Source organism: Oncorhynchus mykiss, chromosome 6 (genome assembly GCF_057628025.1).
Source record: "Oncorhynchus mykiss isolate SJ-2025 chromosome 6, ASM5762802v1, whole genome shotgun sequence".
Lineage (NCBI taxonomy): Eukaryota > Metazoa > Chordata > Actinopteri > Salmoniformes > Salmonidae > Oncorhynchus > Oncorhynchus mykiss.
Window position 1 is genome coordinate 28,411,661 of NC_143027.1, and position 25,463 is coordinate 28,437,123.

The 25,463-nt window shown below is 43.3% G+C and overlaps 1 protein-coding gene across 22 annotated transcripts in view; it reads right to left on the reverse strand.

Moving 5' to 3' along the window:
* The window catches only part of LOC110525662 (vinexin), a 60,855-nt gene that overhangs the window by 29,615 nt on the left and 5,777 nt on the right, over positions 1-25,463 (reverse strand). For all 22 annotated transcript variants that reach the window (XR_016496599.1, XR_016496600.1, XR_016496597.1 and 19 more), the window contains exons 2-4: positions 1,826-1,903; positions 638-832; positions 210-288 (exon numbers count right to left, since the gene is read on the reverse strand). Coding sequence is in view for 8 of the 22 variants with exons in the window: in XM_090237486.1 (XP_090093612.1) it covers positions 210-288; positions 638-832; positions 1,826-1,837 (286 nt within the window). In the remaining 14 variants the exon portion in view is untranslated. The remainder of the gene's footprint in view (positions 1-209; positions 289-637; positions 833-1,825; positions 1,904-25,463) is intronic.

Consider the following 25,463-nt stretch of genomic DNA (forward strand, 5'->3'; position numbering starts at 1 on the left):
ATCTTGTTAATCTACCCATCATGTCCAATTTTTTAAATTGAAAAGGCAACGCGGGAAATTCCAAAATATTTTTTTGAAATATTTAACTTTCACACATTAACAAGTCCTGTTGGGGGGGGGGGGGGGGGCAGGTTAAACATAATACATATTTAAATCAAACTCAAACTGTGATGCTCTATATTATAATTTCAAGACAATTCTAATCTTACCATTTGATTGAGCAGGGCCATAGTATGATCCAAAACGAAGGGGGTCAGTAAGAGGGCCACTCCCATTGACCTCGGAGACCTAGGATGGAAACCCAGTCAGTCCAATATTAGCATTAGTTGGAGAGCATTTGACTGAGTATTGTCGTAGTCAAATGGAAAATGAACAACTTAGTGTGTAGTGCAGGATACATTAGCATATATTGCATTATCCAACACAAAGACAGGACCACTATCAATATCCAGTACATTCCATTCCAGTGGCATAACATTGAACCTATGATACTAGACAATTCCACAGGGAGAAGCAGCTGTCTGATGAATATGACATGTGGTCTCTAACCCTAACCCAACCAGTAACCTCAGACAAACGGCTGTTATTATTGCAGTGCTACAATAACCAGTTGTATCTCCTTGAGAGTGTTGCTTACCTTAATTTGCTCCACAGGTGGCAGTCTTGTGGAACGGAAGGGGCTGAGAGGGGGGGTGGGGAGCTCCGGGGAGATGACCATCACCTCCTGGGTCAGGTCTGGAGGGGACAGGTGATGCTGCTGACTGGAGGAGGGACCATCATCAGAGAAGACGATACAAGAGCCATTCAGATGGTCCCGGACTTCCACACGATGCTACAGGAGAGACAGTAGAACACTATATCTAAATACAGCCATGTCATGTTGTCAGTGGGTCATGTCATGTTGAGATGATCACTTCACCCTTCTGTCTCTCTGTGAATGTTTATGTTCATTTGTCTGTCTGTCTTTCTGTCTCTCTCTCTCTCTCCTGGTGAAAAGGCCTCGAATTTAACTAAAGCAGAGTAGCAGAAGGAAGTGCTGTTCCATCCACTTCATCATCTTCCTTGCAGAGGCTGGAGAAAAGGCCCATTCAGGACCTAAATCAGGGGGCTGAAATAGGAGAGGCACATTATAAACCCATTAACCATCCATTCAGCTGGGCTGCGTATTCTCCAACCAGGGGGCGTGGCCCAGGCCGAGGGGGTTGGAAAGGGGTTGCTGATGTTGACCACAGTGAAAGTGCACCACCGTTAGCGATGCTCCCAAAGCCCTTCCCTGCTCTCTTCCTTTCCGTAGCGGGTCCGCCCCCCCTTGCTGCCCAAAACCACCCATCCTATCCAACTCCTGCGTGTTTGAATGCATAAGGGGGGCATTTGAGCTCTCCAGTGTGGACTCTGGGGGTCATGGGAAGTTCCTGTGCCTCTTACACAGGGTGAAACTGTATCTAGTTAAATCAGAGAGATGCCATTGTGGAGCCAGGACTGGGGCATTTTCATGGAAATTCTAGCCCGTCCATAAATAGCTGTTATTTTCATTCTACCTTGTACGTGTTAGTGTTTTTCCTTGTTGTTTAGCATATTTAAAAAGGCCTCCCTCTGTGTGCTGTTCATGCCAACTCTGCCAAGGCAGACTTCAAAGATAAGAATTATTGGCTCTGACAGAGCAAATCTTTTTCTTTTTAACTTCTCTAGCAAACCTTCAATGCTTGGAGTCTGCCTGAATATATTATTTCATAGAAGTCTGATCTACTAAGGATCTAGCTCTCTTCCTGTGTGTCTTACATTATAAATGATTTGTGAGTTAGGGAGCATGCCAAAATGCCTGTACCTGAGACTTCATGTCATCTGTTGTGGTCCTGGATAGTCTCTGATGTCCAAATCTTTGTGCAGATGCCAAAGTATCCACCTGAGATAAACAAAACACACATAAAAGGTTAGATCATGACCAATAATTGATGTCATGATTACTCACACACAGAGAACAATCACATCACGGCAACATATTCTCTTACACCCCCAAAGGAGACAAAGAGATTCATAGTCAATTCCCTCTTAATCCAGAGACAATTGCATTATGCCTCTGAGCTGGGTCACGTCAAAGTATTGAAGACTGATAAGGAACTGACCAAAAAGCTCATGAGATGCAATAATGAAAGCAACTTAGAATGTCATTCAATCAGGGGAATCCAGGTGAAAGCTATGATCCCTTATTGATGTCACCTGTTAAGTCTACTTCAATCAGTGTAGATGAAGGGAAGGAGACAGGTTAAATAAGGATTTTGAATACTTGAGACAAATAAGACATGGATTATGTGAATGGGCAAGACAAAAGATTGAAGTGCTTTTGAACAGCGTATGGTAGTAGGTACCAGGTGTACCGGTATTGTAAGGACCGACGCCGGAGATGAGAAGCAGATACGGGGAGTCAACATTTAATAAGGAACAGACATGAAACAAGACAGGCACAGCGTCAGCACACGGGCAAAACAACGACATTCGACAATCAATGCAGCAGCGGGGGAAGGAGATGGGGAACTGACAAATATAGGGGAGGTAATAAACAGGTGATTAAGTCCAGGTGAGTCCAATAATACGCTGATGATGCGCGTGACGGGGAAAGGAGAAGCGTTGAAGTCAACATGGGCCAGCATCCCTGTGGAACGCTTTCAACACCTTGTAGAGTCCATGCCCTGATGAATTTAGGCTGTTCTGAGGGCAAAAGGGAGTGCAACTCGGTATTAGGAAGGTGTTCCTAATATTTTTAGCACAGTGTATTTCCAGCAACAAACAGCTTTTCCACTTTCACAACAGTTATTGGTTAATTCGTTATGCATGCTGAGAATCACTCCCAGAGATCTGAACCTTGATACACTTCCTGGCAGAAGAGCACAGAAAGATGAGTGAACTCATTCCAGATGAAAATAGCATTACTGTCTAGAAAACGTTGCATGGAAGATTTAACATTTCATCTCTAAGTCATTAGTCATCTGCCGAACAACCTTTTCTGCCATAAATCAAAACTGTCCTGAGCAGAGTTGACTGAGATTCCATAAACCCATTGTCCACGCATTCTGAAAGTGGAAAGTTTGTGTTATCCTCCTTTCCCTGTTACCACAGCAGAGGCCATTCAAAACAATCACAATGAGTCACAAGTCTCCCTAAACTCTTCCATAACATAAAGCAAAGAGATATGTGAGAATGGACAGTGTAGAGAAAGTGAACTATGTCAGACTGAAGTCAGGTCCTAATCACCAGCACCTTGGAAAATCCTATTAGGAGAGCTGTTTCTACATGAAGGAGATGGGGACTCTCGTTGGAGGCACCTCTCCTCTACAGTGGCTCAAAACATAATAACAGAGTTGGCATGGAAACTCAAGACCTGAAAACCTCTACAATTGATACTATGGGACTTGAGAATTGATACATGATTCTAAAGGTGAACTTTCTCCAATTTGGGCCTTGGCCAGGTAAGGTTGAGAGCTGTCCAACAGTATTTGGGTTGATGGGTTTTCCATGTGGCCCATGTAACTGAACATTAGAGACTGTAATCATTATGGTCAGTGTTCAAAGACAGATATATGCACTCTGTGTGTAAACAGTAGTACAACACAGGAACCAATGTAGCAGAGAGAGCCAAGCAGTGTTCCTGGTTCCAAACAATGATGTCACTGACTCCTCACCTCCGGATAAACCAGATTACATAAGAGGGAAAATAAGGGGATCCTTATCTATGATGTTTATGTGAGGGACACTGTACCAGTATATCAAATTTTCCAACAGTGTAAACTAGTCCGGCCTTCTGGTTGTTGTATCTGTGGTATTTCAACATAAATACTCACACTTCCAATGGCCTTTAGGGCAGGCAGCATTATAGATGTTTGACATCATGTTGGTTTCTCGAAACTCTGTGGTCATTATGACCCTCAGGGCTGGTTCTTTGTGATGCTCTGTGTTTTGACATTCACTCCGAGATCCCATCTCTCAGATGCATTGACATTTTAGACAAACAGCCATTCCACACAGGAGGACTGTTTAATCTAATACTCCAAAATGGCAAACAACTGAGCTCCTTTTTGTTCCAAACACTGCTGCCATTCAGGTCATTAACGTCAATCGCTGGAGTAATAGGGCTGTCTTTTGTTTCTTCTTTTCATGTATAAATATTATAAATTGTGTTATCGCAGGAGAGACATACTGTATCTAATCATGATCAATTAAGAGTGGGATCAACTGTAACGATCGTTGTCCTCCTCGGATGAGGAATAGGAAGGATCAGACCAAAACGCAGCGTGGCAAGTGTCCATGCGAATTTTAATAAATAAACTGAACACTGCAATAACCAACAAAGATAGAGCGTGAACGAAATGAAACAGTTCTGTAAGGTGAAGACACAGAAAACAACTACTCACAAACACAGGTGGGAACAGGCTACCTAAGTATGGTTCTCAATCAGAGACAATGATAGACTGCCTCTGATTGGGAACCATACCAGGCCAAACACAGAAATACAAAACATAGAACAAAACATAGAATTCCCACCCCAACTCACGCCCTGACCAAACCAAAAATAGAGGCATAACAAAGGAACAAAGGTCAGGACGTGACATCAACATGCAAACTGTTTTGTGACAGACTTGGAAAGAAAACAGTTGAAGACAAACATCCTCTCAGTTCACAAACAAACACCACTACAATATCTACTCTGAGGCACACTGTGGCACACCCACCCCCACTGGATACCGCATAGGCACAAGTAACTCATGCACTGCAAAAATGCATGCTTTTATTAGAAAAGTCTCATTTAAAGATATTCTCCGGTACTTTTGCATACTTTTTAGCCAGTAGTTCTGAAAGTAGCACTTACAAACCAAAAGTGGTCCCCGAAAACTGCGTACTATGTCACATATGTGCAGATATGTGCACCACGTCATTGATCTCTTGCTCTCTCTGCTGTGTCCACTGAGACGTTGGGCCTGCCCTGCAACCTCATTGGATCCTGCTGGGAAAGCCTCTTGCTAGCTGTCACTCAAATGCGAGGGGATGAAGCTCATTAGCTAGAACTCGCATTGTTAGGGGGCTGGCCCACGTGAGGGCAAATGTAGGGAAAATGGCATGGCACAGTTTCAGCTATCGCTTTCAAACTAGGGATTTCATGGCTTTTTGAGGTAAAACAGTAATTCTGCTCATAGATTATGCATATATATATATACCACCCCCCACTGCGACCTGTACGCTCACGTTGGCTGGCCCTCGCTTCATACTCGTCGCCAAATCCACTGGCTCCAGGTCATCTACAAGTCTTTGCTAGGTAAAGCCCTACCTTATCTCAGTTCACTGGCCACCATAGCAGCGCCCATCCGCAGCACGCGCTCCAGCAGGTATATTTCACTGGTCAGGTTACTCCCAAAGCCAATTCCTCCTTTGTTCGCCTTTCCTTCCAGTTCTCTGCTGCCAATGACTGGAACGAACTGCAAAAATCACTGAAGCTGTAGACTCATGTCTCCCTCACTAACTTCAAGCACCAGCCTACAGAGCAGCTCACAGATCATTGCACCTGTACATAGCCCATCTGTAAATGGCCCATCCAACTACCTCATTCCCATACTGTATTTATTTATTTATTTATTTTGCTCCTTTGCATCCCAGTATCTCTACTTGCACATCTATCACTCCAGTGTTTAATTGCTATTTTGTAATTACCTCTCCACTATGGCCTATTTTATTGCCTTACCTCCCTTATCTTACCTCATTTGCATACACTGTATATATACTTTTCCTACTATATTGTTGACTGTATGTTTGTTTATTCCATGTGTAACTCTGTGTTGTTGTATGTGTCGAACTGCTTTGCTTTATCTTGGCCAGGTCTCAGTTGTATATGAGAACTTGTTCTCAACTAGCCTACCTGGTTAAATAAAGGTGAAATAAAAAAACTAAATATAACCTACACATTGACACATCCAGCCCAAAGCAGAAGGTTTAGAAAATACTTTCTTAGTTGCCAAAATACCAGAGGAAAAACTGGTTGAATCAACATTGTTTCCACATAATCTCAACCAAAATAATCAGTGAAAACATTGTATCACTGTGGAAAACTGATTGGATTAGCGAAAGTCTTAAATTTAAGGGCATTTCATCTTTTGTTCACCTAACTTTTTTCCCCGTTGAATTCGCATTAGTTGGAATTCACATTAGTTGTAAATGAAAACTAGACGTTGAACTGACGTCTGAATCCAGTGTGGCATATCTTTAACATTGCCTGATTCACCACATTACTTCAAATGCACTTCCAATTGCGGCAGTAACAATATCGCTTCCATAGAATTCCAGCCAAGGTCTTTTTAGTATCTTTGGCAACGCAACATTAACATTTAAAATAAAAACCGTAGCGAAAAGTATCTCCACCATATTCTTTTCTCTGTGTCTGTGCATTTGGCCTCCACCGTTCTCATTCCCTAATGGAGGATGGAGGACTAAATACTCAGAAATCAGCCAGAGCTGAACACATTCCCACTCCTAGATTGCCACACAGCCAAATAAGGCAAAATCAGCTGTGATATCTGGTGAAAAATCCTGCTCCAGAACCTTGCTGCTTGCTGGAATATGTTTACTTTGAACACCCCACACATTCTTATCGGATTACAAGCGTGCAAACACCATGGATGGGATTCCTCCAACAGTAAACTATAGAATAATTAAATAAAAACAGACACAATTTTACTGATCTAAATGCAACATGCAGTACATGAGTAATACATATCTGTGAGGAGAGGGAAATTGGAGGGAAATTGGACAAAAATGGGATTGTAAAAATCGCGCATCATCAGGCAAATTGTGTTTACAGGGTGGAATCCCAAAATAAATGTTTAAAGTGATAAAAACAAATGTATCTAGTGCAAGAAATGTTATAGATAACAGAATAAGTAACATATCATTTTTAAATGTTTTCGGGGGAAAAAAAGCTGATTTAAAGGGGCTGTGGCAAATTTCAAAACTCTTCGTTGAAGGACTCACATGCTGACCAGACTGGAAGCATCGCGTGCGCGAGCGTCGCAAAATAAATGTAGAAATCCATGTTATTAAATTATTGCACCCACACTGCTCGCGCGCGCCAACGAGCGTCTGCAACGCCATGGGCTAAAATATAAGTAATTCCTATTTCTGACACAGATCACGCAGAAAGTCCTACCTCTCCCATCTCCTCATTGGTTTATAGAAGCAGATACCCACATGCCATCTCCTTATTGGTTATACCCACGTGGGTGATTGAAAGACAAACTTTGTTGCTGGTTGTCGTGGTAATACAAGGAAAGTTTAGATGCGATAACCATATAAGTTCAAAGATGAAAAAGTCTGGAAGGAGGAGAGATGACTAGAAATGATTCGGTTGACCGTTTTATGTGTGGATTAATTGTCGGAGTAGAGGACCTTGTGCATTTCAGGTAAAATAACAACTCAATGTTTATATCCCAGGACAAATTAGCTAGCAACAGCAAGCTAGCTAAATAGGACAAATTAACATTAGCTAGCAAGTGCAAGCTAACTAGCTAAATTGCCATACATGTTTAATGCTTTTTGACCTGTCCCCAAATTGTCATTGGTTCAGAGTTTGTTTTGATATTTTAACCTGCGTGTCATGATCGCGTTTGGTGTAGGGGGACAAAATAAATGTATGCACGATAGCGCACGATGGTGCACGCACGCAGCCGGTTTGGGTTCCGTGTCAGGGAGGATACACTTAAGCTTCCACGCCAAAAGGAGGATATCGAGGAGGGGAGAGGACAGAGGACAAACGTTTTCCCAAACGAGAAAAGGTCTGTGAACTTGACTTCCGAGATATTTCTTGTACTCTGGATACCATGATTAAGTCGCATATAGTTTGGAGTGCTCTATTCACCTTGGACATTTGTCACAAATGCAATATATTTCCCCTACATCCGCACAGAGATAAAGGCTAGCGCTGCCGCTTTCAAGGAGTGGGACACTAATCGCTTATAAGAAATCCCGCTATGCCCTCAGACAAACCATCAAACAGGCAACGCGTCAATACAGGACTAAGATTGAATCCTACCACACCGGCTCTGACGCTCATCGATTGTGGCAGGGCCTGAGAAATATTACAGACTATAAAGGGATACCCAGCTGCGAGCTGCCCAGTGACGTGAGCCTACCAGACAAACTAAATGCCTTTTATGCTCGCTTTGAGGCAAGCAACACTGAAGCATGCATGAGAGCACCAGTTGTTCCGGAGCACCGTGTTATCACACTCTCTGCATGGCCAAGCACAACTCCAACACCATCATTATTAAGTTTGCTGACAAAACAACAGTGCTCCGTAGACCTGATCACCGACAATGATGAGACAGCTTATAGGGAGGAGGTCAGAGACCTGGCAGTGTGGTGCCAGGACAACAACCTCTCCCTCAATGTGAGCAAGACAAAGGAGCAAATCGTGGATTATAGGAAAAGGAGGGCCAAACAGGCCCCCATTAACATTGACGGGCTTAAGTGGAGCAGGTCGAGAGTTTCAAGTTCCTTGGTGTCCACATCACCAACGAACTATCATGGTCCAAACACACCAAGACAGATGTGAAGGTGGCCACGCCATGCCTATTCCCCCTCAGGAGACAAAAAAAAATTGGCATGGGTCCCCAGATCCTCAAAAAGTTATACAGCTGCACCATCGAGAGCATCCTGACCTGTTACATCACCGCCTGGTATGTAAACTGCTCGGCCTCTGACCGTAAGGCGCTACAGAGGATAGTGCGTATGACCCAGTACATCACTGGGGACAAGCTTCCTGTCATCTACAAGTCTTTGCTAGGTAAAGCCCTACCTTATCTCAGTTCACTGGCCACCATAGCAGCGCCCATCCGCAGCACGCGCTCCAGCAGGTATATTTCACTGGTCAGGTTACTCCCAAAGCCAATTCCTCCTTTGTTCGCCTTTCCTTCCAGTTCTCTGCTGCCAATGACTGGAACGAACTGCAAAAATCACTGAAGCTGTAGACTCATGTCTCCCTCACTAACTTCAAGCACCAGCCTACAGAGCAGCTCACAGATCATTGCACCTGTACATAGCCCATCTGTAAATGGCCCATCCAACTACCTCATTCCCATACTGTATTTATTTATTTATTTATTTTGCTCCTTTGCATCCCAGTATCTCTACTTGCACATCTATCACTCCAGTGTTTAATTGCTATTTTGTAATTACCTCTCCACTATGGCCTATTTTATTGCCTTACCTCCCTTATCTTACCTCATTTGCATACACTGTATATATACTTTTCCTACTATATTGTTGACTGTATGTTTGTTTATTCCATGTGTAACTCTGTGTTGTTGTATGTGTCGAACTGCTTTGCTTTATCTTGGCCAGGTCTCAGTTGTATATGAGAACTTGTTCTCAACTAGCCTACCTGGTTAAATAAAGGTGAAATAAAAAAACTAAATATAACCTACACATTGACACATCCAGCCCAAAGCAGAAGGTTTAGAAAATACTTTCTTAGTTGCCAAAATACCAGAGGAAAAACTGGTTGAATCAACATTGTTTCCACATAATCTCAACCAAAATAATCAGTGAAAACATTGTATCACTGTGGAAAACTGATTGGATTAGCGAAAGTCTTAAATTTAAGGGCATTTCATCTTTTGTTCACCTAACTTTTTTCCCCGTTGAATTCGCATTAGTTGGAATTCACATTAGTTGTAAATGAAAACTAGACGTTGAACTGACGTCTGAATCCAGTGTGGCATATCTTTAACATTGCCTGATTCACCACATTACTTCAAATGCACTTCCAATTGCGGCAGTAACAATATCGCTTCCATAGAATTCCAGCCAAGGTCTTTTTAGTATCTTTGGCAACGCAACATTAACATTTAAAATAAAAACCGTAGCGAAAAGTATCTCCACCATATTCTTTTCTCTGTGTCTGTGCATTTGGCCTCCACCGTTCTCATTCCCTAATGGAGGATGGAGGACTAAATACTCAGAAATCAGCCAGAGCTGAACACATTCCCACTCCTAGATTGCCACACAGCCAAATAAGGCAAAATCAGCTGTGATATCTGGTGAAAAATCCTGCTCCAGAACCTTGCTGCTTGCTGGAATATGTTTACTTTGAACACCCCACACATTCTTATCGGATTACAAGCGTGCAAACACCATGGATGGGATTCCTCCAACAGTAAACTATAGAATAATTAAATAAAAACAGACACAATTTTACTGATCTAAATGCAACATGCAGTACATGAGTAATACATATCTGTGAGGAGAGGGAAATTGGAGGGAAATTGGACAAAAATGGGATTGTAAAAATCGCGCATCATCAGGCAAATTGTGTTTACAGGGTGGAATCCCAAAATAAATGTTTAAAGTGATAAAAACAAATGTATCTAGTGCAAGAAATGTTATAGATAACAGAATAAGTAACATATCATTTTTAAATGTTTTCGGGGGAAAAAAAGCTGATTTAAAGGGGCTGTGGCAAATTTCAAAACTCTTCGTTGAAGGACTCACATGCTGACCAGACTGGAAGCATCGCGTGCGCGAGCGTCGCAAAATAAATGTAGAAATCCATGTTATTAAATTATTGCACCCACACTGCTCGCGCGCGCCAACGAGCGTCTGCAACGCCATGGGCTAAAATATAAGTAATTCCTATTTCTGACACAGATCACGCAGAAAGTCCTACCTCTCCCATCTCCTCATTGGTTTATAGAAGCAGATACCCACATGCCATCTCCTTATTGGTTATACCCACGTGGGTGATTGAAAGACAAACTTTGTTGCTGGTTGTCGTGGTAATACAAGGAAAGTTTAGATGCGATAACCATATAAGTTCAAAGATGAAAAAGTCTGGAAGGAGGAGAGATGACTAGAAATGATTCGGTTGACCGTTTTATGTGTGGATTAATTGTCGGAGTAGAGGACCTTGTGCATTTCAGGTAAAATAACAACTCAATGTTTATATCCCAGGACAAATTAGCTAGCAACAGCAAGCTAGCTAAATAGGACAAATTAACATTAGCTAGCAAGTGCAAGCTAACTAGCTAAATTGCCATACATGTTTAATGCTTTTTGACCTGTCCCCAAATTGTCATTGGTTCAGAGTTTGTTTTGATATTTTAACCTGCGTGTCATGATCGCGTTTGGTGTAGGGGGACAAAATAAATGTATGCACGATAGCGCACGATGGTGCACGCACGCAGCCGGTTTGGGTTCCGTGTCAGGGAGGATACACTTAAGCTTCCACGCCAAAAGGAGGATATCGAGGAGGGGAGAGGACAGAGGACAAACGTTTTCCCAAACGAGAAAAGGTCTGTGAACTTGACTTCCGAGATATTTCTTGTACTCTGGATACCATGATTAAGTCGCATATAGTTTGGAGTGCTCTATTCACCTTGGACATTTGTCACAAATGCAATATATTTCCCCTACATCCGCACAGAGATAAAGGCTAGCGCTGCCGCTTTCAAGGAGTGGGACACTAATCGCTTATAAGAAATCCCGCTATGCCCTCAGACAAACCATCAAACAGGCAACGCGTCAATACAGGACTAAGATTGAATCCTACCACACCGGCTCTGACGCTCATCGATTGTGGCAGGGCCTGAGAAATATTACAGACTATAAAGGGATACCCAGCTGCGAGCTGCCCAGTGACGTGAGCCTACCAGACAAACTAAATGCCTTTTATGCTCGCTTTGAGGCAAGCAACACTGAAGCATGCATGAGAGCACCAGTTGTTCCGGAGCACCGTGTTATCACACTCTCTGCATGGCCAAGCACAACTCCAACACCATCATTATTAAGTTTGCTGACAAAACAACAGTGCTCCGTAGACCTGATCACCGACAATGATGAGACAGCTTATAGGGAGGAGGTCAGAGACCTGGCAGTGTGGTGCCAGGACAACAACCTCTCCCTCAATGTGAGCAAGACAAAGGAGCAAATCGTGGATTATAGGAAAAGGAGGGCCAAACAGGCCCCCATTAACATTGACGGGCTTAAGTGGAGCAGGTCGAGAGTTTCAAGTTCCTTGGTGTCCACATCACCAACGAACTATCATGGTCCAAACACACCAAGACAGATGTGAAGGTGGCCACGCCATGCCTATTCCCCCTCAGGAGACAAAAAAAAATTGGCATGGGTCCCCAGATCCTCAAAAAGTTATACAGCTGCACCATCGAGAGCATCCTGACCTGTTACATCACCGCCTGGTATGTAAACTGCTCGGCCTCTGACCGTAAGGCGCTACAGAGGATAGTGCGTATGACCCAGTACATCACTGGGGACAAGCTTCCTGTCATCTACAAGTCTTTGCTAGGTAAAGCCCTACCTTATCTCAGTTCACTGGCCACCATAGCAGCGCCCATCCGCAGCACGCGCTCCAGCAGGTATATTTCACTGGTCAGGTTACTCCCAAAGCCAATTCCTCCTTTGTTCGCCTTTCCTTCCAGTTCTCTGCTGCCAATGACTGGAACGAACTGCAAAAATCACTGAAGCTGTAGACTCATGTCTCCCTCACTAACTTCAAGCACCAGCCTACAGAGCAGCTCACAGATCATTGCACCTGTACATAGCCCATCTGTAAATGGCCCATCCAACTACCTCATTCCCATACTGTATTTATTTATTTATTTATTTTGCTCCTTTGCATCCCAGTATCTCTACTTGCACATCTATCACTCCAGTGTTTAATTGCTATTTTGTAATTACCTCTCCACTATGGCCTATTTTATTGCCTTACCTCCCTTATCTTACCTCATTTGCATACACTGTATATATACTTTTCCTACTATATTGTTGACTGTATGTTTGTTTATTCCATGTGTAACTCTGTGTTGTTGTATGTGTCGAACTGCTTTGCTTTATCTTGGCCAGGTCTCAGTTGTATATGAGAACTTGTTCTCAACTAGCCTACCTGGTTAAATAAAGGTGAAATAAAAAAACTAAATATAACCTACACATTGACACATCCAGCCCAAAGCAGAAGGTTTAGAAAATACTTTCTTAGTTGCCAAAATACCAGAGGAAAAACTGGTTGAATCAACATTGTTTCCACATAATCTCAACCAAAATAATCAGTGAAAACATTGTATCACTGTGGAAAACTGATTGGATTAGCGAAAGTCTTAAATTTAAGGGCATTTCATCTTTTGTTCACCTAACTTTTTTCCCCGTTGAATTCGCATTAGTTGGAATTCACATTAGTTGTAAATGAAAACTAGACGTTGAACTGACGTCTGAATCCAGTGTGGCATATCTTTAACATTGCCTGATTCACCACATTACTTCAAATGCACTTCCAATTGCGGCAGTAACAATATCGCTTCCATAGAATTCCAGCCAAGGTCTTTTTAGTATCTTTGGCAACGCAACATTAACATTTAAAATAAAAACCGTAGCGAAAAGTATCTCCACCATATTCTTTTCTCTGTGTCTGTGCATTTGGCCTCCACCGTTCTCATTCCCTAATGGAGGATGGAGGACTAAATACTCAGAAATCAGCCAGAGCTGAACACATTCCCACTCCTAGATTGCCACACAGCCAAATAAGGCAAAATCAGCTGTGATATCTGGTGAAAAATCCTGCTCCAGAACCTTGCTGCTTGCTGGAATATGTTTACTTTGAACACCCCACACATTCTTATCGGATTACAAGCGTGCAAACACCATGGATGGGATTCCTCCAACAGTAAACTATAGAATAATTAAATAAAAACAGACACAATTTTACTGATCTAAATGCAACATGCAGTACATGAGTAATACATATCTGTGAGGAGAGGGAAATTGGAGGGAAATTGGACAAAAATGGGATTGTAAAAATCGCGCATCATCAGGCAAATTGTGTTTACAGGGTGGAATCCCAAAATAAATGTTTAAAGTGATAAAAACAAATGTATCTAGTGCAAGAAATGTTATAGATAACAGAATAAGTAACATATCATTTTTAAATGTTTTCGGGGGAAAAAAAGCTGATTTAAAGGGGCTGTGGCAAATTTCAAAACTCTTCGTTGAAGGACTCACATGCTGACCAGACTGGAAGCATCGCGTGCGCGAGCGTCGCAAAATAAATGTAGAAATCCATGTTATTAAATTATTGCACCCACACTGCTCGCGCGCGCCAACGAGCGTCTGCAACGCCATGGGCTAAAATATAAGTAATTCCTATTTCTGACACAGATCACGCAGAAAGTCCTACCTCTCCCATCTCCTCATTGGTTTATAGAAGCAGATACCCACATGCCATCTCCTTATTGGTTATACCCACGTGGGTGATTGAAAGACAAACTTTGTTGCTGGTTGTCGTGGTAATACAAGGAAAGTTTAGATGCGATAACCATATAAGTTCAAAGATGAAAAAGTCTGGAAGGAGGAGAGATGACTAGAAATGATTCGGTTGACCGTTTTATGTGTGGATTAATTGTCGGAGTAGAGGACCTTGTGCATTTCAGGTAAAATAACAACTCAATGTTTATATCCCAGGACAAATTAGCTAGCAACAGCAAGCTAGCTAAATAGGACAAATTAACATTAGCTAGCAAGTGCAAGCTAACTAGCTAAATTGCCATACATGTTTAATGCTTTTTGACCTGTCCCCAAATTGTCATTGGTTCAGAGTTTGTTTTGATATTTTAACCTGCGTGTCATGATCGCGTTTGGTGTAGGGGGACAAAATAAATGTATGCACGATAGCGCACGATGGTGCACGCACGCAGCCGGTTTGGGTTCCGTGTCAGGGAGGATACACTTAAGCTTCCACGCCAAAAGGAGGATATCGAGGAGGGGAGAGGACAGAGGACAAACGTTTTCCCAAACGAGAAAAGGTCTGTGAACTTGACTTCCGAGATATTTCTTGTACTCTGGATACCATGATTAAGTCGCATATAGTTTGGAGTGCTCTATTCACCTTGGACATTTGTCACAAATGCAATATATTTCCCCTACATCCGCACAGAGATAAAGGCTAGCGCTGCCGCTTTCAAGGAGTGGGACACTAATCGCTTATAAGAAATCCCGCTATGCCCTCAGACAAACCATCAAACAGGCAACGCGTCAATACAGGACTAAGATTGAATCCTACCACACCGGCTCTGACGCTCATCGATTGTGGCAGGGCCTGAGAAATATTACAGACTATAAAGGGATACCCAGCTGCGAGCTGCCCAGTGACGTGAGCCTACCAGACAAACTAAATGCCTTTTATGCTCGCTTTGAGGCAAGCAACACTGAAGCATGCATGAGAGCACCAGTTGTTCCGGAGCACCGTGTTATCACACTCTCTGCATGGCCAAGCACAACTCCAACACCATCATTATTAAGTTTGCTGACAAAACAACAGTGCTCCGTAGACCTGATCACCGACAATGATGAGACAGCTTATAGGGAGGAGGTCAGAGACCTGGCAGTGTGGTGCCAGGACAACAACCTCTCCCTCAATGTGAGCAAGACAAAGGAGCAAATCGTGGATTATAGGAAAAGGAGGGCCAAACAGGCCCCCATTAACATTGACGGGCTTAAGTGGAGCAGGTCGAGAGTTTCAAGTTCCTTGGTGTCCACATCACCAACGAACTATCATGGTCCAAACACACCAAGACAGATGTGAAGGTGGCCACGCCATGCCTATTCCCCCTCAGGAGACAAAAAAAAATTGGCATGGGTCCCCAGATCCTCAAAAAGTTATACAGCTGCACCATCGAGAGCATCCTGACCTGTTACATCACCGCCTGGTATGTAAACTGCTCGGCCTCTGACCGTAAGGCGCTACAGAGGATAGTGCGTATGACCCAGTACATCACTGGGGACAAGCTTCCTGACATCCAGGACCTATATACTAGGCAGTGTCAGAGGAAGGCCCAAAAAATTGTCAAAGATTCCCCCAAGTCATAGACTGTTTCTCTGCTATTGCATGGCAAGCGGTACCGGAGCGCCAAGTCTAGGACCAAAATGCTCCTTAACAGCTTCTACCCCCAAACCATAAGACTGCTAAAAAGTAATCAAATGGCCACCCGGACTATTTACATTGACACTGCTGCTACTCGCTGCTTATTATCTATGCATTGTCACTTTACAAATGACCTTGATTAACCTGTACCCCCACACATTGACTCTGTACTGATACCCCTGTATATAGCTTCGTTATTGTCATGTAGTTTTCGTGTGTTACTTTTTGATATTTATTTTTAACTTAAGTTTATTTAGTAAATATTGCTTATTTAGTAGGTAACTCTATTTCTTGAACTGCATTCACAGTAAGGTCTACACTTATTGTATTCGGCACATATGACAAAAAGCATTTGATTTGATATAGTTCCGGTGAAGGGAAATCTTAACGCTACAGCATTCCAACTTTGTGGCAAAAGTTTGGGGGAAGGCCCTTTCCTGTTTTAGCATGACAATGCCCCCATGCACAAAGCGAGGTCCATACAGAAATGGTTTGTCGAGATCGGTGTGGAAGAATTTGACTGGACGGCAACAGAGCCTTGACTTCAAGCCCATCGAACACCTTTGGGATGAATTAGAACACTGACTGTGAGCTAGGCCTAATCACCCAACATCAGTGCCCGACCATTTCTCTACACTCGCAATAACATCTGCTAACCATATGTATTTGACCAATAAAATAACATTTGATTTGATTTGACCTCACTAATGCTCTTGTGACTGAATGGAAGCAAGTCCCCGCAGCTATGCTCCAACATCTAGTGGAAAGCCTTCACAGAAAAGTGGAGGCTGTCATAGCAGTAAAGGGAAGAACAATTCCATATTAATGCCCCTGATTGTGGAATGAGACGATTGACGAGCAAGTGTCCACATACTTTTGGTCATGTAGTGTAGTTGTTCACAAACTCAGCTGTTAGATACAGAGATCAGTAGAGACATGTAGACTAATTAGATTGTGTTGAGACAACATACTACTTTGTAGAGAGAGAGAGGAAGACAGAGTTGGTGTTAGTTACAGGGACATTGGATAATTATGTAGTGAGTCAGAATAGTGTTAGTCAGCATGGGGTCACTGAACTTCACCACACCCTGCTGCTGACTCCCAGGAAATCTATGGGACTTTTCCCTCACGGCCCAGAATAGCAACCGCGTAACTGAATAGAAAAGAGATGCTCAAATACAGTCCATAGGTCACATCAATAGATGTGTGTAGTCGACGAAGATCAAGGGACCGACCCAATAACGTAAGGTTGCTGTACGTAACCCCGGTTCTATGACAATATGAGTGAAGTCACTCACTATGGGTTAAACCTTCAATGGATGTGGTCAATAAGGAACTCCTATCATACAACGTGTGTAGACAGACCTCACACATATAAATCATAGAACTAGGATTACGTTAAGTAAACCATTTCAAATAATAATTTGGTCACTCAGTACGGGATATGGCAAACTGAAGTAGCATTGGTATACTCTCCAAAAGCAGCTAATCAACCCTCAGAGGCCCCAAAACTAAGCAACGTACATGCCAAAGAGGGTACAGTGACGTCCAGTCGGTAGAACCTTATGAAGGTATGGACGGTGCCCCAACATGCTAAATTGCAGATGTCTTGCACAGAGATGCCTTTGAACAGTGCCCATGACGCACCCATACCTCTGGTGGAATGAGCCCTTAGGGATGATACACCCTTGCTTTTATAAGCATTTATAATAGCATCCGCTATTAAGTCAAATTGTATTGGAATTAAGAAATATATAAATATTAGGACAAGCAATGTCGGAGTGGCATTGACTAAAATACAGTAGAATACAGTATGTACATATGAAATGAGAAAAACAGCATGCAAACATTATTATAGTGAATAGTCTTACATTTTTAAAGTGACCAGTGATTCCATTTCTATGTACATAGTGCAACAGCCTCTAAGGCGCAGGGTTGGGTAACCGGGTTGTAGCCGGCCAGCGATGGCTATTTAACAATCTGATGGCCTTGAGATAGAAGCAGTTTTTCAGTCTCTCGGTCCCAGCTTTGATGCACCTGTTCTGACCTCACCTTCTGGATGATAGCAGAATGAGCAGGCTGTGGCTCGGGTGGTTGATGTCCTTGATGATCTTTTTGGCCTTCCTGTGACATCGGGTACTGTAGGTGTGCTGAAGGGCAGGCAATGTTAAGACCGCACCACCCTCTGGAGAGCCCTGTGTTTGCGGGCAGTGCAGTTGTCATACCAGGCGGTGATAGTAGTGGAGGTGTTGTTTCCTACCTTCACCCCCTGGGGGCGGCCTGTCAGGAAGTCCAGGACCCAGTTGCACAGGGTGGGGTTCAGACCCTGGGCCCAGAGCATAATGATGAGCTTGGAGGGTACTATGGTGTTGAAGGCTGAGCTATAGTCAATGAACAGCATTTGCACATAGGTATTCCTCTTGTCCAGATGGGATAGGGCAGTGTGAGTGCAATAGCGATTGCATCATCTGTGGATCTATTGGGGTGGTATGCAAATTGATGTAGGTCTAGGGTGTCAGGGAAGATGGAGGTGATATGATCCTTAACTAGTCTCTCAAAGCACTTCATGATGACAGAAGTGAGTGCTACGGGGTGATAGTCATTTACTTCAGTTACCTTTGCTTTCTTGGTTACAGGAACAATGGTGGACATCTTGAAGCAAGTGGGGACAGCAGACTAGGATAAGGAGAGATTGAATTTGTCTGTAAACACTCCAGCCAGATGGTCTGCGCATGCTCAGGGGACACGGCCGTCTGGGCCGGTCACCTTGCGAGAGTTAACATGCTTAAATGTCTTACTTTGGAACTATCACGGAGAAGGAGAGCCCACAGTCCTTGGGAGCAGGGGTGTCGGTGGCACAGTGTTATCCTCAAAGTGGACGAAGAAGGTGTTTAGCTTGTCCGGAGCAAGATGTCAGTGTCCACTCGTGTCTGGGCCGTTGAATTGAGACTTCGTCTCTGTCCTGACAGTCTGCCTGTTCGATTGCCTTACGGAGGGAATCACTACACTGTTGGTATTCAACCATATTCCCATGCCGTGGTTAATTGCGGTGGTCCATGCTTTCAGTTTTGCTCGAATGCTGCCATCTATCCAAGGTTTTTGGTTTGGGTAGGTTTTAATAGTCACAGGGGAACAACATCCCTTACACAATTCCTGATGAACTCAGTCACTGTGTCCAATGTGATGAACGCTGGTGAGAAATGGGCCTCACTGCGTGGGAGAGTGCCCAAGAGTTAAAGAGCTAGTCGCTTTTCTCAGGGCTCTCGTCGTAAAGCCTTTACTGGACAACAGTGGAGGCTCGTGGGAGGGGCTATAGGAGGACGGGCTCATTGTAATGGTTAGAATGTAGTAACTGGAACGATATCAAACACATCAAACATATGGAAACCACATGTTTGACTCCGTTCCTTAATTCCATTCCAGCCATTACAATGAGCTCATCCTCCTATAGCTCCTCCCACGAGCCTCCACTGCTGGACACAAACAGCGGAGTCGCTCTTCCTCCAGAGAGGAAAATGGCGCAGGGTGAAATACTGATAGCTCCAAAGTAAGGCAATGATAAGCTCTACTAATGTTAGGCACAAAAGAGGGGTTAGGTTTCTAGTTAACCTTGAATATCCCCATGGGAAAACCCAGGCAAGAGGGGTGAACTGACAGTGTATGCAGCTCAACCGCTCGCTTTGCGGATTTAATGACTAAAAGTAAGACAGTTTTGAATGAGAGAAGTCTCATATGTGTACTTTCCAGTGGCTCAACTGAGACATAGCCTCAAGTACAACAGATAGGTCCCAAGTTGGGACGAGCTGTTTGGACAACAGACGTAAGTAACGTGCACCCTTCATAAAACGACAGATAAGGGGATGATTTCCCACTGTGTCGTTGTTGAAGTCTACAGTATATGGCAGGCAGAGATGGAGGCCAGATAGACTTTAACAGTGGAGTAAGCCTTCTCCCTGTCCAGAAGCCCCTCCCGTAAGCAAAGTACCTCTGAAACAGAACACTGAAAGGGAATGGCCCGTTCCTGCTCGCACCATCTCTCAAACACACACAACTTGATATCATACAGTGAGCACGTAGAAGGTGCCCAAGTGCTTTGAATAATTTCAACAAACCTAAGCAGTAGGCCTGTTGCATTAAGATTCATCCTCTCATGGGACAGGCACGAGTACCAGGGTGTCTAGATGAGGATGGAAAATCTCCCTGTGTAAAATAATCTCTTCTAACCACAGCCGTCCTGGCCATCGGGGGGCTACCGGGATAAGAGACAACCTCTGTTCCCTAACTCTGGCTAGAGTGGGGAGGGAAAGACTGAGAGGGGGAAACATGTAAAGCTGTCCCCTTGGCCATGGGTACGCTAGCACATCCACCCCCAGTGGCACATTGTCATTTTCCATTGAAAATAACAACTGGCAGTGCGCGTTTCTACGCGATGTGAAGAGAACTAGGGACAGCCGTCCTTACAGTATTTCTCCCATATTTGGGCCACTAGAAAGGGCTGAAGCTTCCAATATACAGAAGCACTGTAAGCAACTCAAGGTAGTTTATGTGAGTAACACGAAGTTGTGGAGGCCACAATCCATTCACTGCTCTGCCCTGTGACAGATGCGTCTGTCGTCACACCCTTTCCTTGCAGACACTACCCCTAGGGGAGTGCCTTTGACTAAGATCAAGGGATTCCTCCAGTGGCAGAGAGCCGAAACTTATGGTAGGGATGCTTTTATCTTGTGATGGAGGTGACGAAGATAACACAGACGTACGAACAGGACCCATTGCGATATTTCTCCACTCCAGCGGGACTATTGATATGGTGGAAGCCATCAAACCCAATAAACAGAGACACGTTTTTGAGCGTGACCGTATGCCCAAGTCTGAACATGGAGATGCACTGGCAAAACGCAGTGACTTGCCTTTCCAATAGGGTGGCCTAGAACAAAATATAATTTACTCTTCCCGCAAGATATTCTATGATCTGTGTGTGCACCAAACAGCTCTTATCTGATTGATCCTGAAATCTAGCTCTGTGAGGAGGGTTGTAAGGATAGCTGTATTTCTCACTGCTTGCTGCTGTGTCTGGGTACAGAGCAGGTAACCGTCTATGTAGGCAGAGATTCTGAGCCCCCTGGACCTCAGAGGGGTCAGTGCCACATCCACACATTTGCTGAAAGTCAGTGGGGCTAGTGAAAGGCTGATACTCATTGGGCTGGACCTGAAAGGCGAACCTGAGAAATCTCCTGTGTGCTGGCAAAATGTTGATTTGAAAATAGGCATCCTGCAGATCAACTGCAGATCAACTGAACCCTTCGCTTTGACGAATGGAGCAAGACAGCACGTTGTGCATAAGCATACAGAACGTGAGCTTTTTAAAATAGCTGCTGAGGACCCGTAGGTCCTTTTGTGAACCAAAATGTAACGAGTGTAGAAGCCTAGTTGGCTTTCATCTGCTGGTATTGCTCTGATAGCTCTTTAGGTGAAAAGAGAGGAGATTTCCTGCTCTAGTATTTGAGCCGAGTTGCGCTCGCTACTGACAACACCATTCTGATAAAAACAGGTGGTCTTCTGTCAAACTTAACCCTTGGTAACCATGGTCAAGACTGCATATTTGCACCAGTTCTCCACACTTGTGGCAAAATGGCTACGGACCGTAGCGCCCCTCTGGTGGCATTATTGGGATTCAACTATTGGTTATACTCATGTTCTGTGCCCTTGGCAAGAATATTGTGTGCAACAGTGGTATATGTTTATTGAAAAGGCAGTGTTTGTGCATGAAACGGGTACAGTGCTTTGTGGCAACTGCTCCCCGGTGCTTAATTTGTAAATTGGGAGGTGCCGGAACAAAAAGTGAGTACGAGAGGGGGGTGACCTGAGGAGCTCTGAGGTACCGGAATGCACGAAGAAAATTAAACCTTTAAAATAAAGCATTGCATGCATATAATCACATTTGCATAGTGGCATAGAGCAGTGGAGTAGAGGCACTTATGGAAGTTGTACACACATTTTTAGTAGCCTGGGGTCAGGGAAATGTGGCCTTTTCTAAACGCATTTCATGCAATTGTACAGAATATTACATGACTGGAGACTTTGGGAGGATCTTTTTCTTTTTTCTTTTTGGAGCTAAGATAGGCGATTAGCATGAGGTTGTAAGTAACAAGAAAACTTCCCAGGACATAGACATATCTGATATTGGCAGAAAGCTTAAATTCTTGTTAATCTAACTGCACTGTCCAATTTACAGTAGCTATTACAGTGAAATAATACCATGCTAGGAGAGTGCACAATTTTGAACATGAAAAGTTATTAATAAACAAATTAGGCACATTTGGGCAGTCTTGATACAAACAGAAATGCAATGGTTCATTAGATCAGTCTAAAACCTTGCACATACACTGCTGCCATTTAGTGGCCAAAATCTAAATTGCACCTGGGCTGGAATAATACATTTTGGCCTTTCTCTTGCATTTCAAAGATGGTACGAAAAAATTACAAAAGAACGGTTGTTTTTTTCTTTGTATTATCTTTTGCCAGATCTATTGTGTTATATTCTCCTACATTTCCACAACTTCAAAGTGTTTCCTTTCAAATGGTACCAAGCTTCATGGCCTGAGCTACAGGCAGTTAGATTTGGGTATATCATTTTAGGCGAAAATTGGAAATCCTTAAGAGGTTTTAATACAGCAGAAATAATCGAAATGACAGGCTACTTTGACACTGACAAACTGAGAATCTGAGATCAATAAAAACGACCTTGTCTTGAATCCATCATTAGCCTAAGCCTAGGTGTGTGGAGACGCATATTGTAAACTACAATATGAGGAGGAAATTGTAGTCCTAAACATGCTTTTCAGTTTGAATGACTCACCCAATGATGCAAGGCTTACTCGCTGGTGATGGCCGATGCGCTCGTGCCAAAAGGCAATCTCTCTCTTGCTTTACTTTGTAAAACACTATTTGGAATTTGATATAATATTTTGGCAGCCTCTACAGACAGATTTGTCTTGTCATTTCAGCAGGAGCCATTTACTTTCCAAACTGTTTTTTTCCCACGATTGCATTTGAAATATTGCCAAAGGCCTGTTTTGTCTGCATGCTGTTCACTGACAGATTTGCCGTGCATTCCCAACTGTAAACTGAGCCTTGTTATTGGGCTACACACAATCCATAGCTAGGCACATGTTTTAAAGAAGCTATTGATAGTCGGTGGTTATACAATAAGCCTTCTCGTGGTGCAGTAGGGTATTCTGAATGATTGAATTTCTTTCTGAACAGACAACAGTAATTCTATAACTTTAGTAAATGTAATTCAATTTATCAGAGGTGTTCTGCTCCTCCAGAATCCTTTGCGCGTATCTGCTTGTATAAGTAAATAAATGATGAAGTGCGGTGAGAGTTGCAGGCTCATGTCTATCAGAGCAGAGGGAGGGAGATATATAAAGTGAATCTCATTCTAGTTCTGTGAGAGATACCGGCACACTTATTACAAAGCCACAGCCACACATTGGTCTCAAACAGCGGTTACAATGTTGCGCAAACCAATTAATCAAGAGGCAACTCCAATGAACATGTTTTTATTCAAATTTGTATATTGCTAAATATTGTTACATAATGTACTGGATCCGGCTAAATAGGATCCGGAACAAAACAGTCGAAAACGGAGAAGTACCGGATCCCGAAGAGAGTATTCAGAAGTATTTTGACCTCATAAGGAAGAACCAAGTGAGGTGTGATGGAGCAACAGCGCGTTAGAAAGGAGCGGGGTCCCCCCTGTTGGCTGTTGCTCCTGTCTGTCTACGGCTTTGCATGAAATTAGTTCCTTATTGACCACGCCCAACGAAGGCGCTACCCATACTGAATAACCGAGCAATTATTTGAAATAGAACTTACAACAAAGCCATGACTATATTAGCTTTCATCTTCGCCGGTAACTTACAGGGAAACTTTTAATATATTAACTCTAATCTGGAAGCCCAAAAAATAACTGTTATTACAAGAAAGTGTTTCACAACAGGATTTCTCTCACCAGCTGTGTTTTTGAGTCAAGTGTTGCATCAGGATGATCTTATGAAAAATGAGTTGGCACTCTATGTTTCTCTATGCATTGTCACCCAGACCTCTCCTCCTCCTGTCTGTGGTAGGAGGTTTTCTGTGACTGGGTCCAGCTCTAATCTCCTCCACTGCATTGTTATCCCAGGAAGTATGGTTGTCAGGACAGCCACAAATGACACCTTATGAGTTGTAGAACCTCTGCTACCAACAGTATCCACCACAACAGGCAGCCTGCCAGAGCCCCGCCTGGGTAGAGGGAGTGTCTAAGGCCAGGTGAAGTAACAATAGCTAAACGTTCCCTTATATTGTCCTCATACCAAACATCATGGAAATATGTTTCAGCTTGAAAGAGAATGGGCGGAACTCAACAATTGGTACAGTGATACAAACATTTGACGTTATGTGACATAAATCCATCATAATGAGGTGTATTACCAAAAAGTACAGTACAAGGTAGTAGCATAGCTTCAGTATAGTGAATTGGTGTGCAAAGTCACTTTATGGATAACTCGATTTGACCCTTAAAGTGCACACAACTAACCAAACTAGTGACATGCTCTCTATTGATTGTATTTCTATGACTGACCTCTTCCATTGGTTTCTGTGTGTAGGGCTGTGCTGAGCAGAAAGAGCAGGTTAATCATTGGCTCCATAATGTTGTTCCCAGCCATGAGAAGTCCTGCTCAGAGTTAGACTATTAAGGACACAGACCAACCAAAACACAGACATGTTTGCTTAAGGTGGTGATTTTGTTTGTAGTGCTATACAGGTCCTAAAAACTTCTGGCCTTTCCTTAATATCAGACCGCATAACATCCCTTCATCTCTATCCTTTAATGGAGATGCTTCATTTTTTGGGGGAAACAACACTCATGTCTACTACACTACTACTCTCCAGATGAGTGGGAGGCAGGTAATGCCTTATCACATAATCTCACACAATGTAGTAAATTCCAGGGGATAAATTATGTAAGAAAGCAGTAAACCTGAAATGATCATTAGTATGTTTTTACTTGAACAGGATGTTGGAAGATAATCACAAACAATCTGATCTTTTTCAAAAACCTGAGGGGTGACTCATCATCAGGTTGTTATTATAAAGATGTCCTCTAAAGGTTAATCACACACTACTGCCTTGTCTCCAGACTACAACTTGGCACATGTGAACACATTGCCATAGACCATACAAGGACCTGGACCCGTCCTGTTTATTACATGCGCTTATTGAGGGATACACACATTTATCAGAAAGAAACTATTCTGCCTCCTTGTATGGTGCTCCCTCCCCTCAGCCTGCTGCTTGGGGGAGCCAAGGCTTCCGTGTCACTTGTCAATAGAGACACTATACAGCCTCACTTTGAGGGGGCCAATAATAATATGACTGCTGAACTAGAGAGGGATTGGAGATTTCAGGGAGGTTACTGTACTCATATTAGAGCTCACGCAGTGCTATGCAAGGTAGT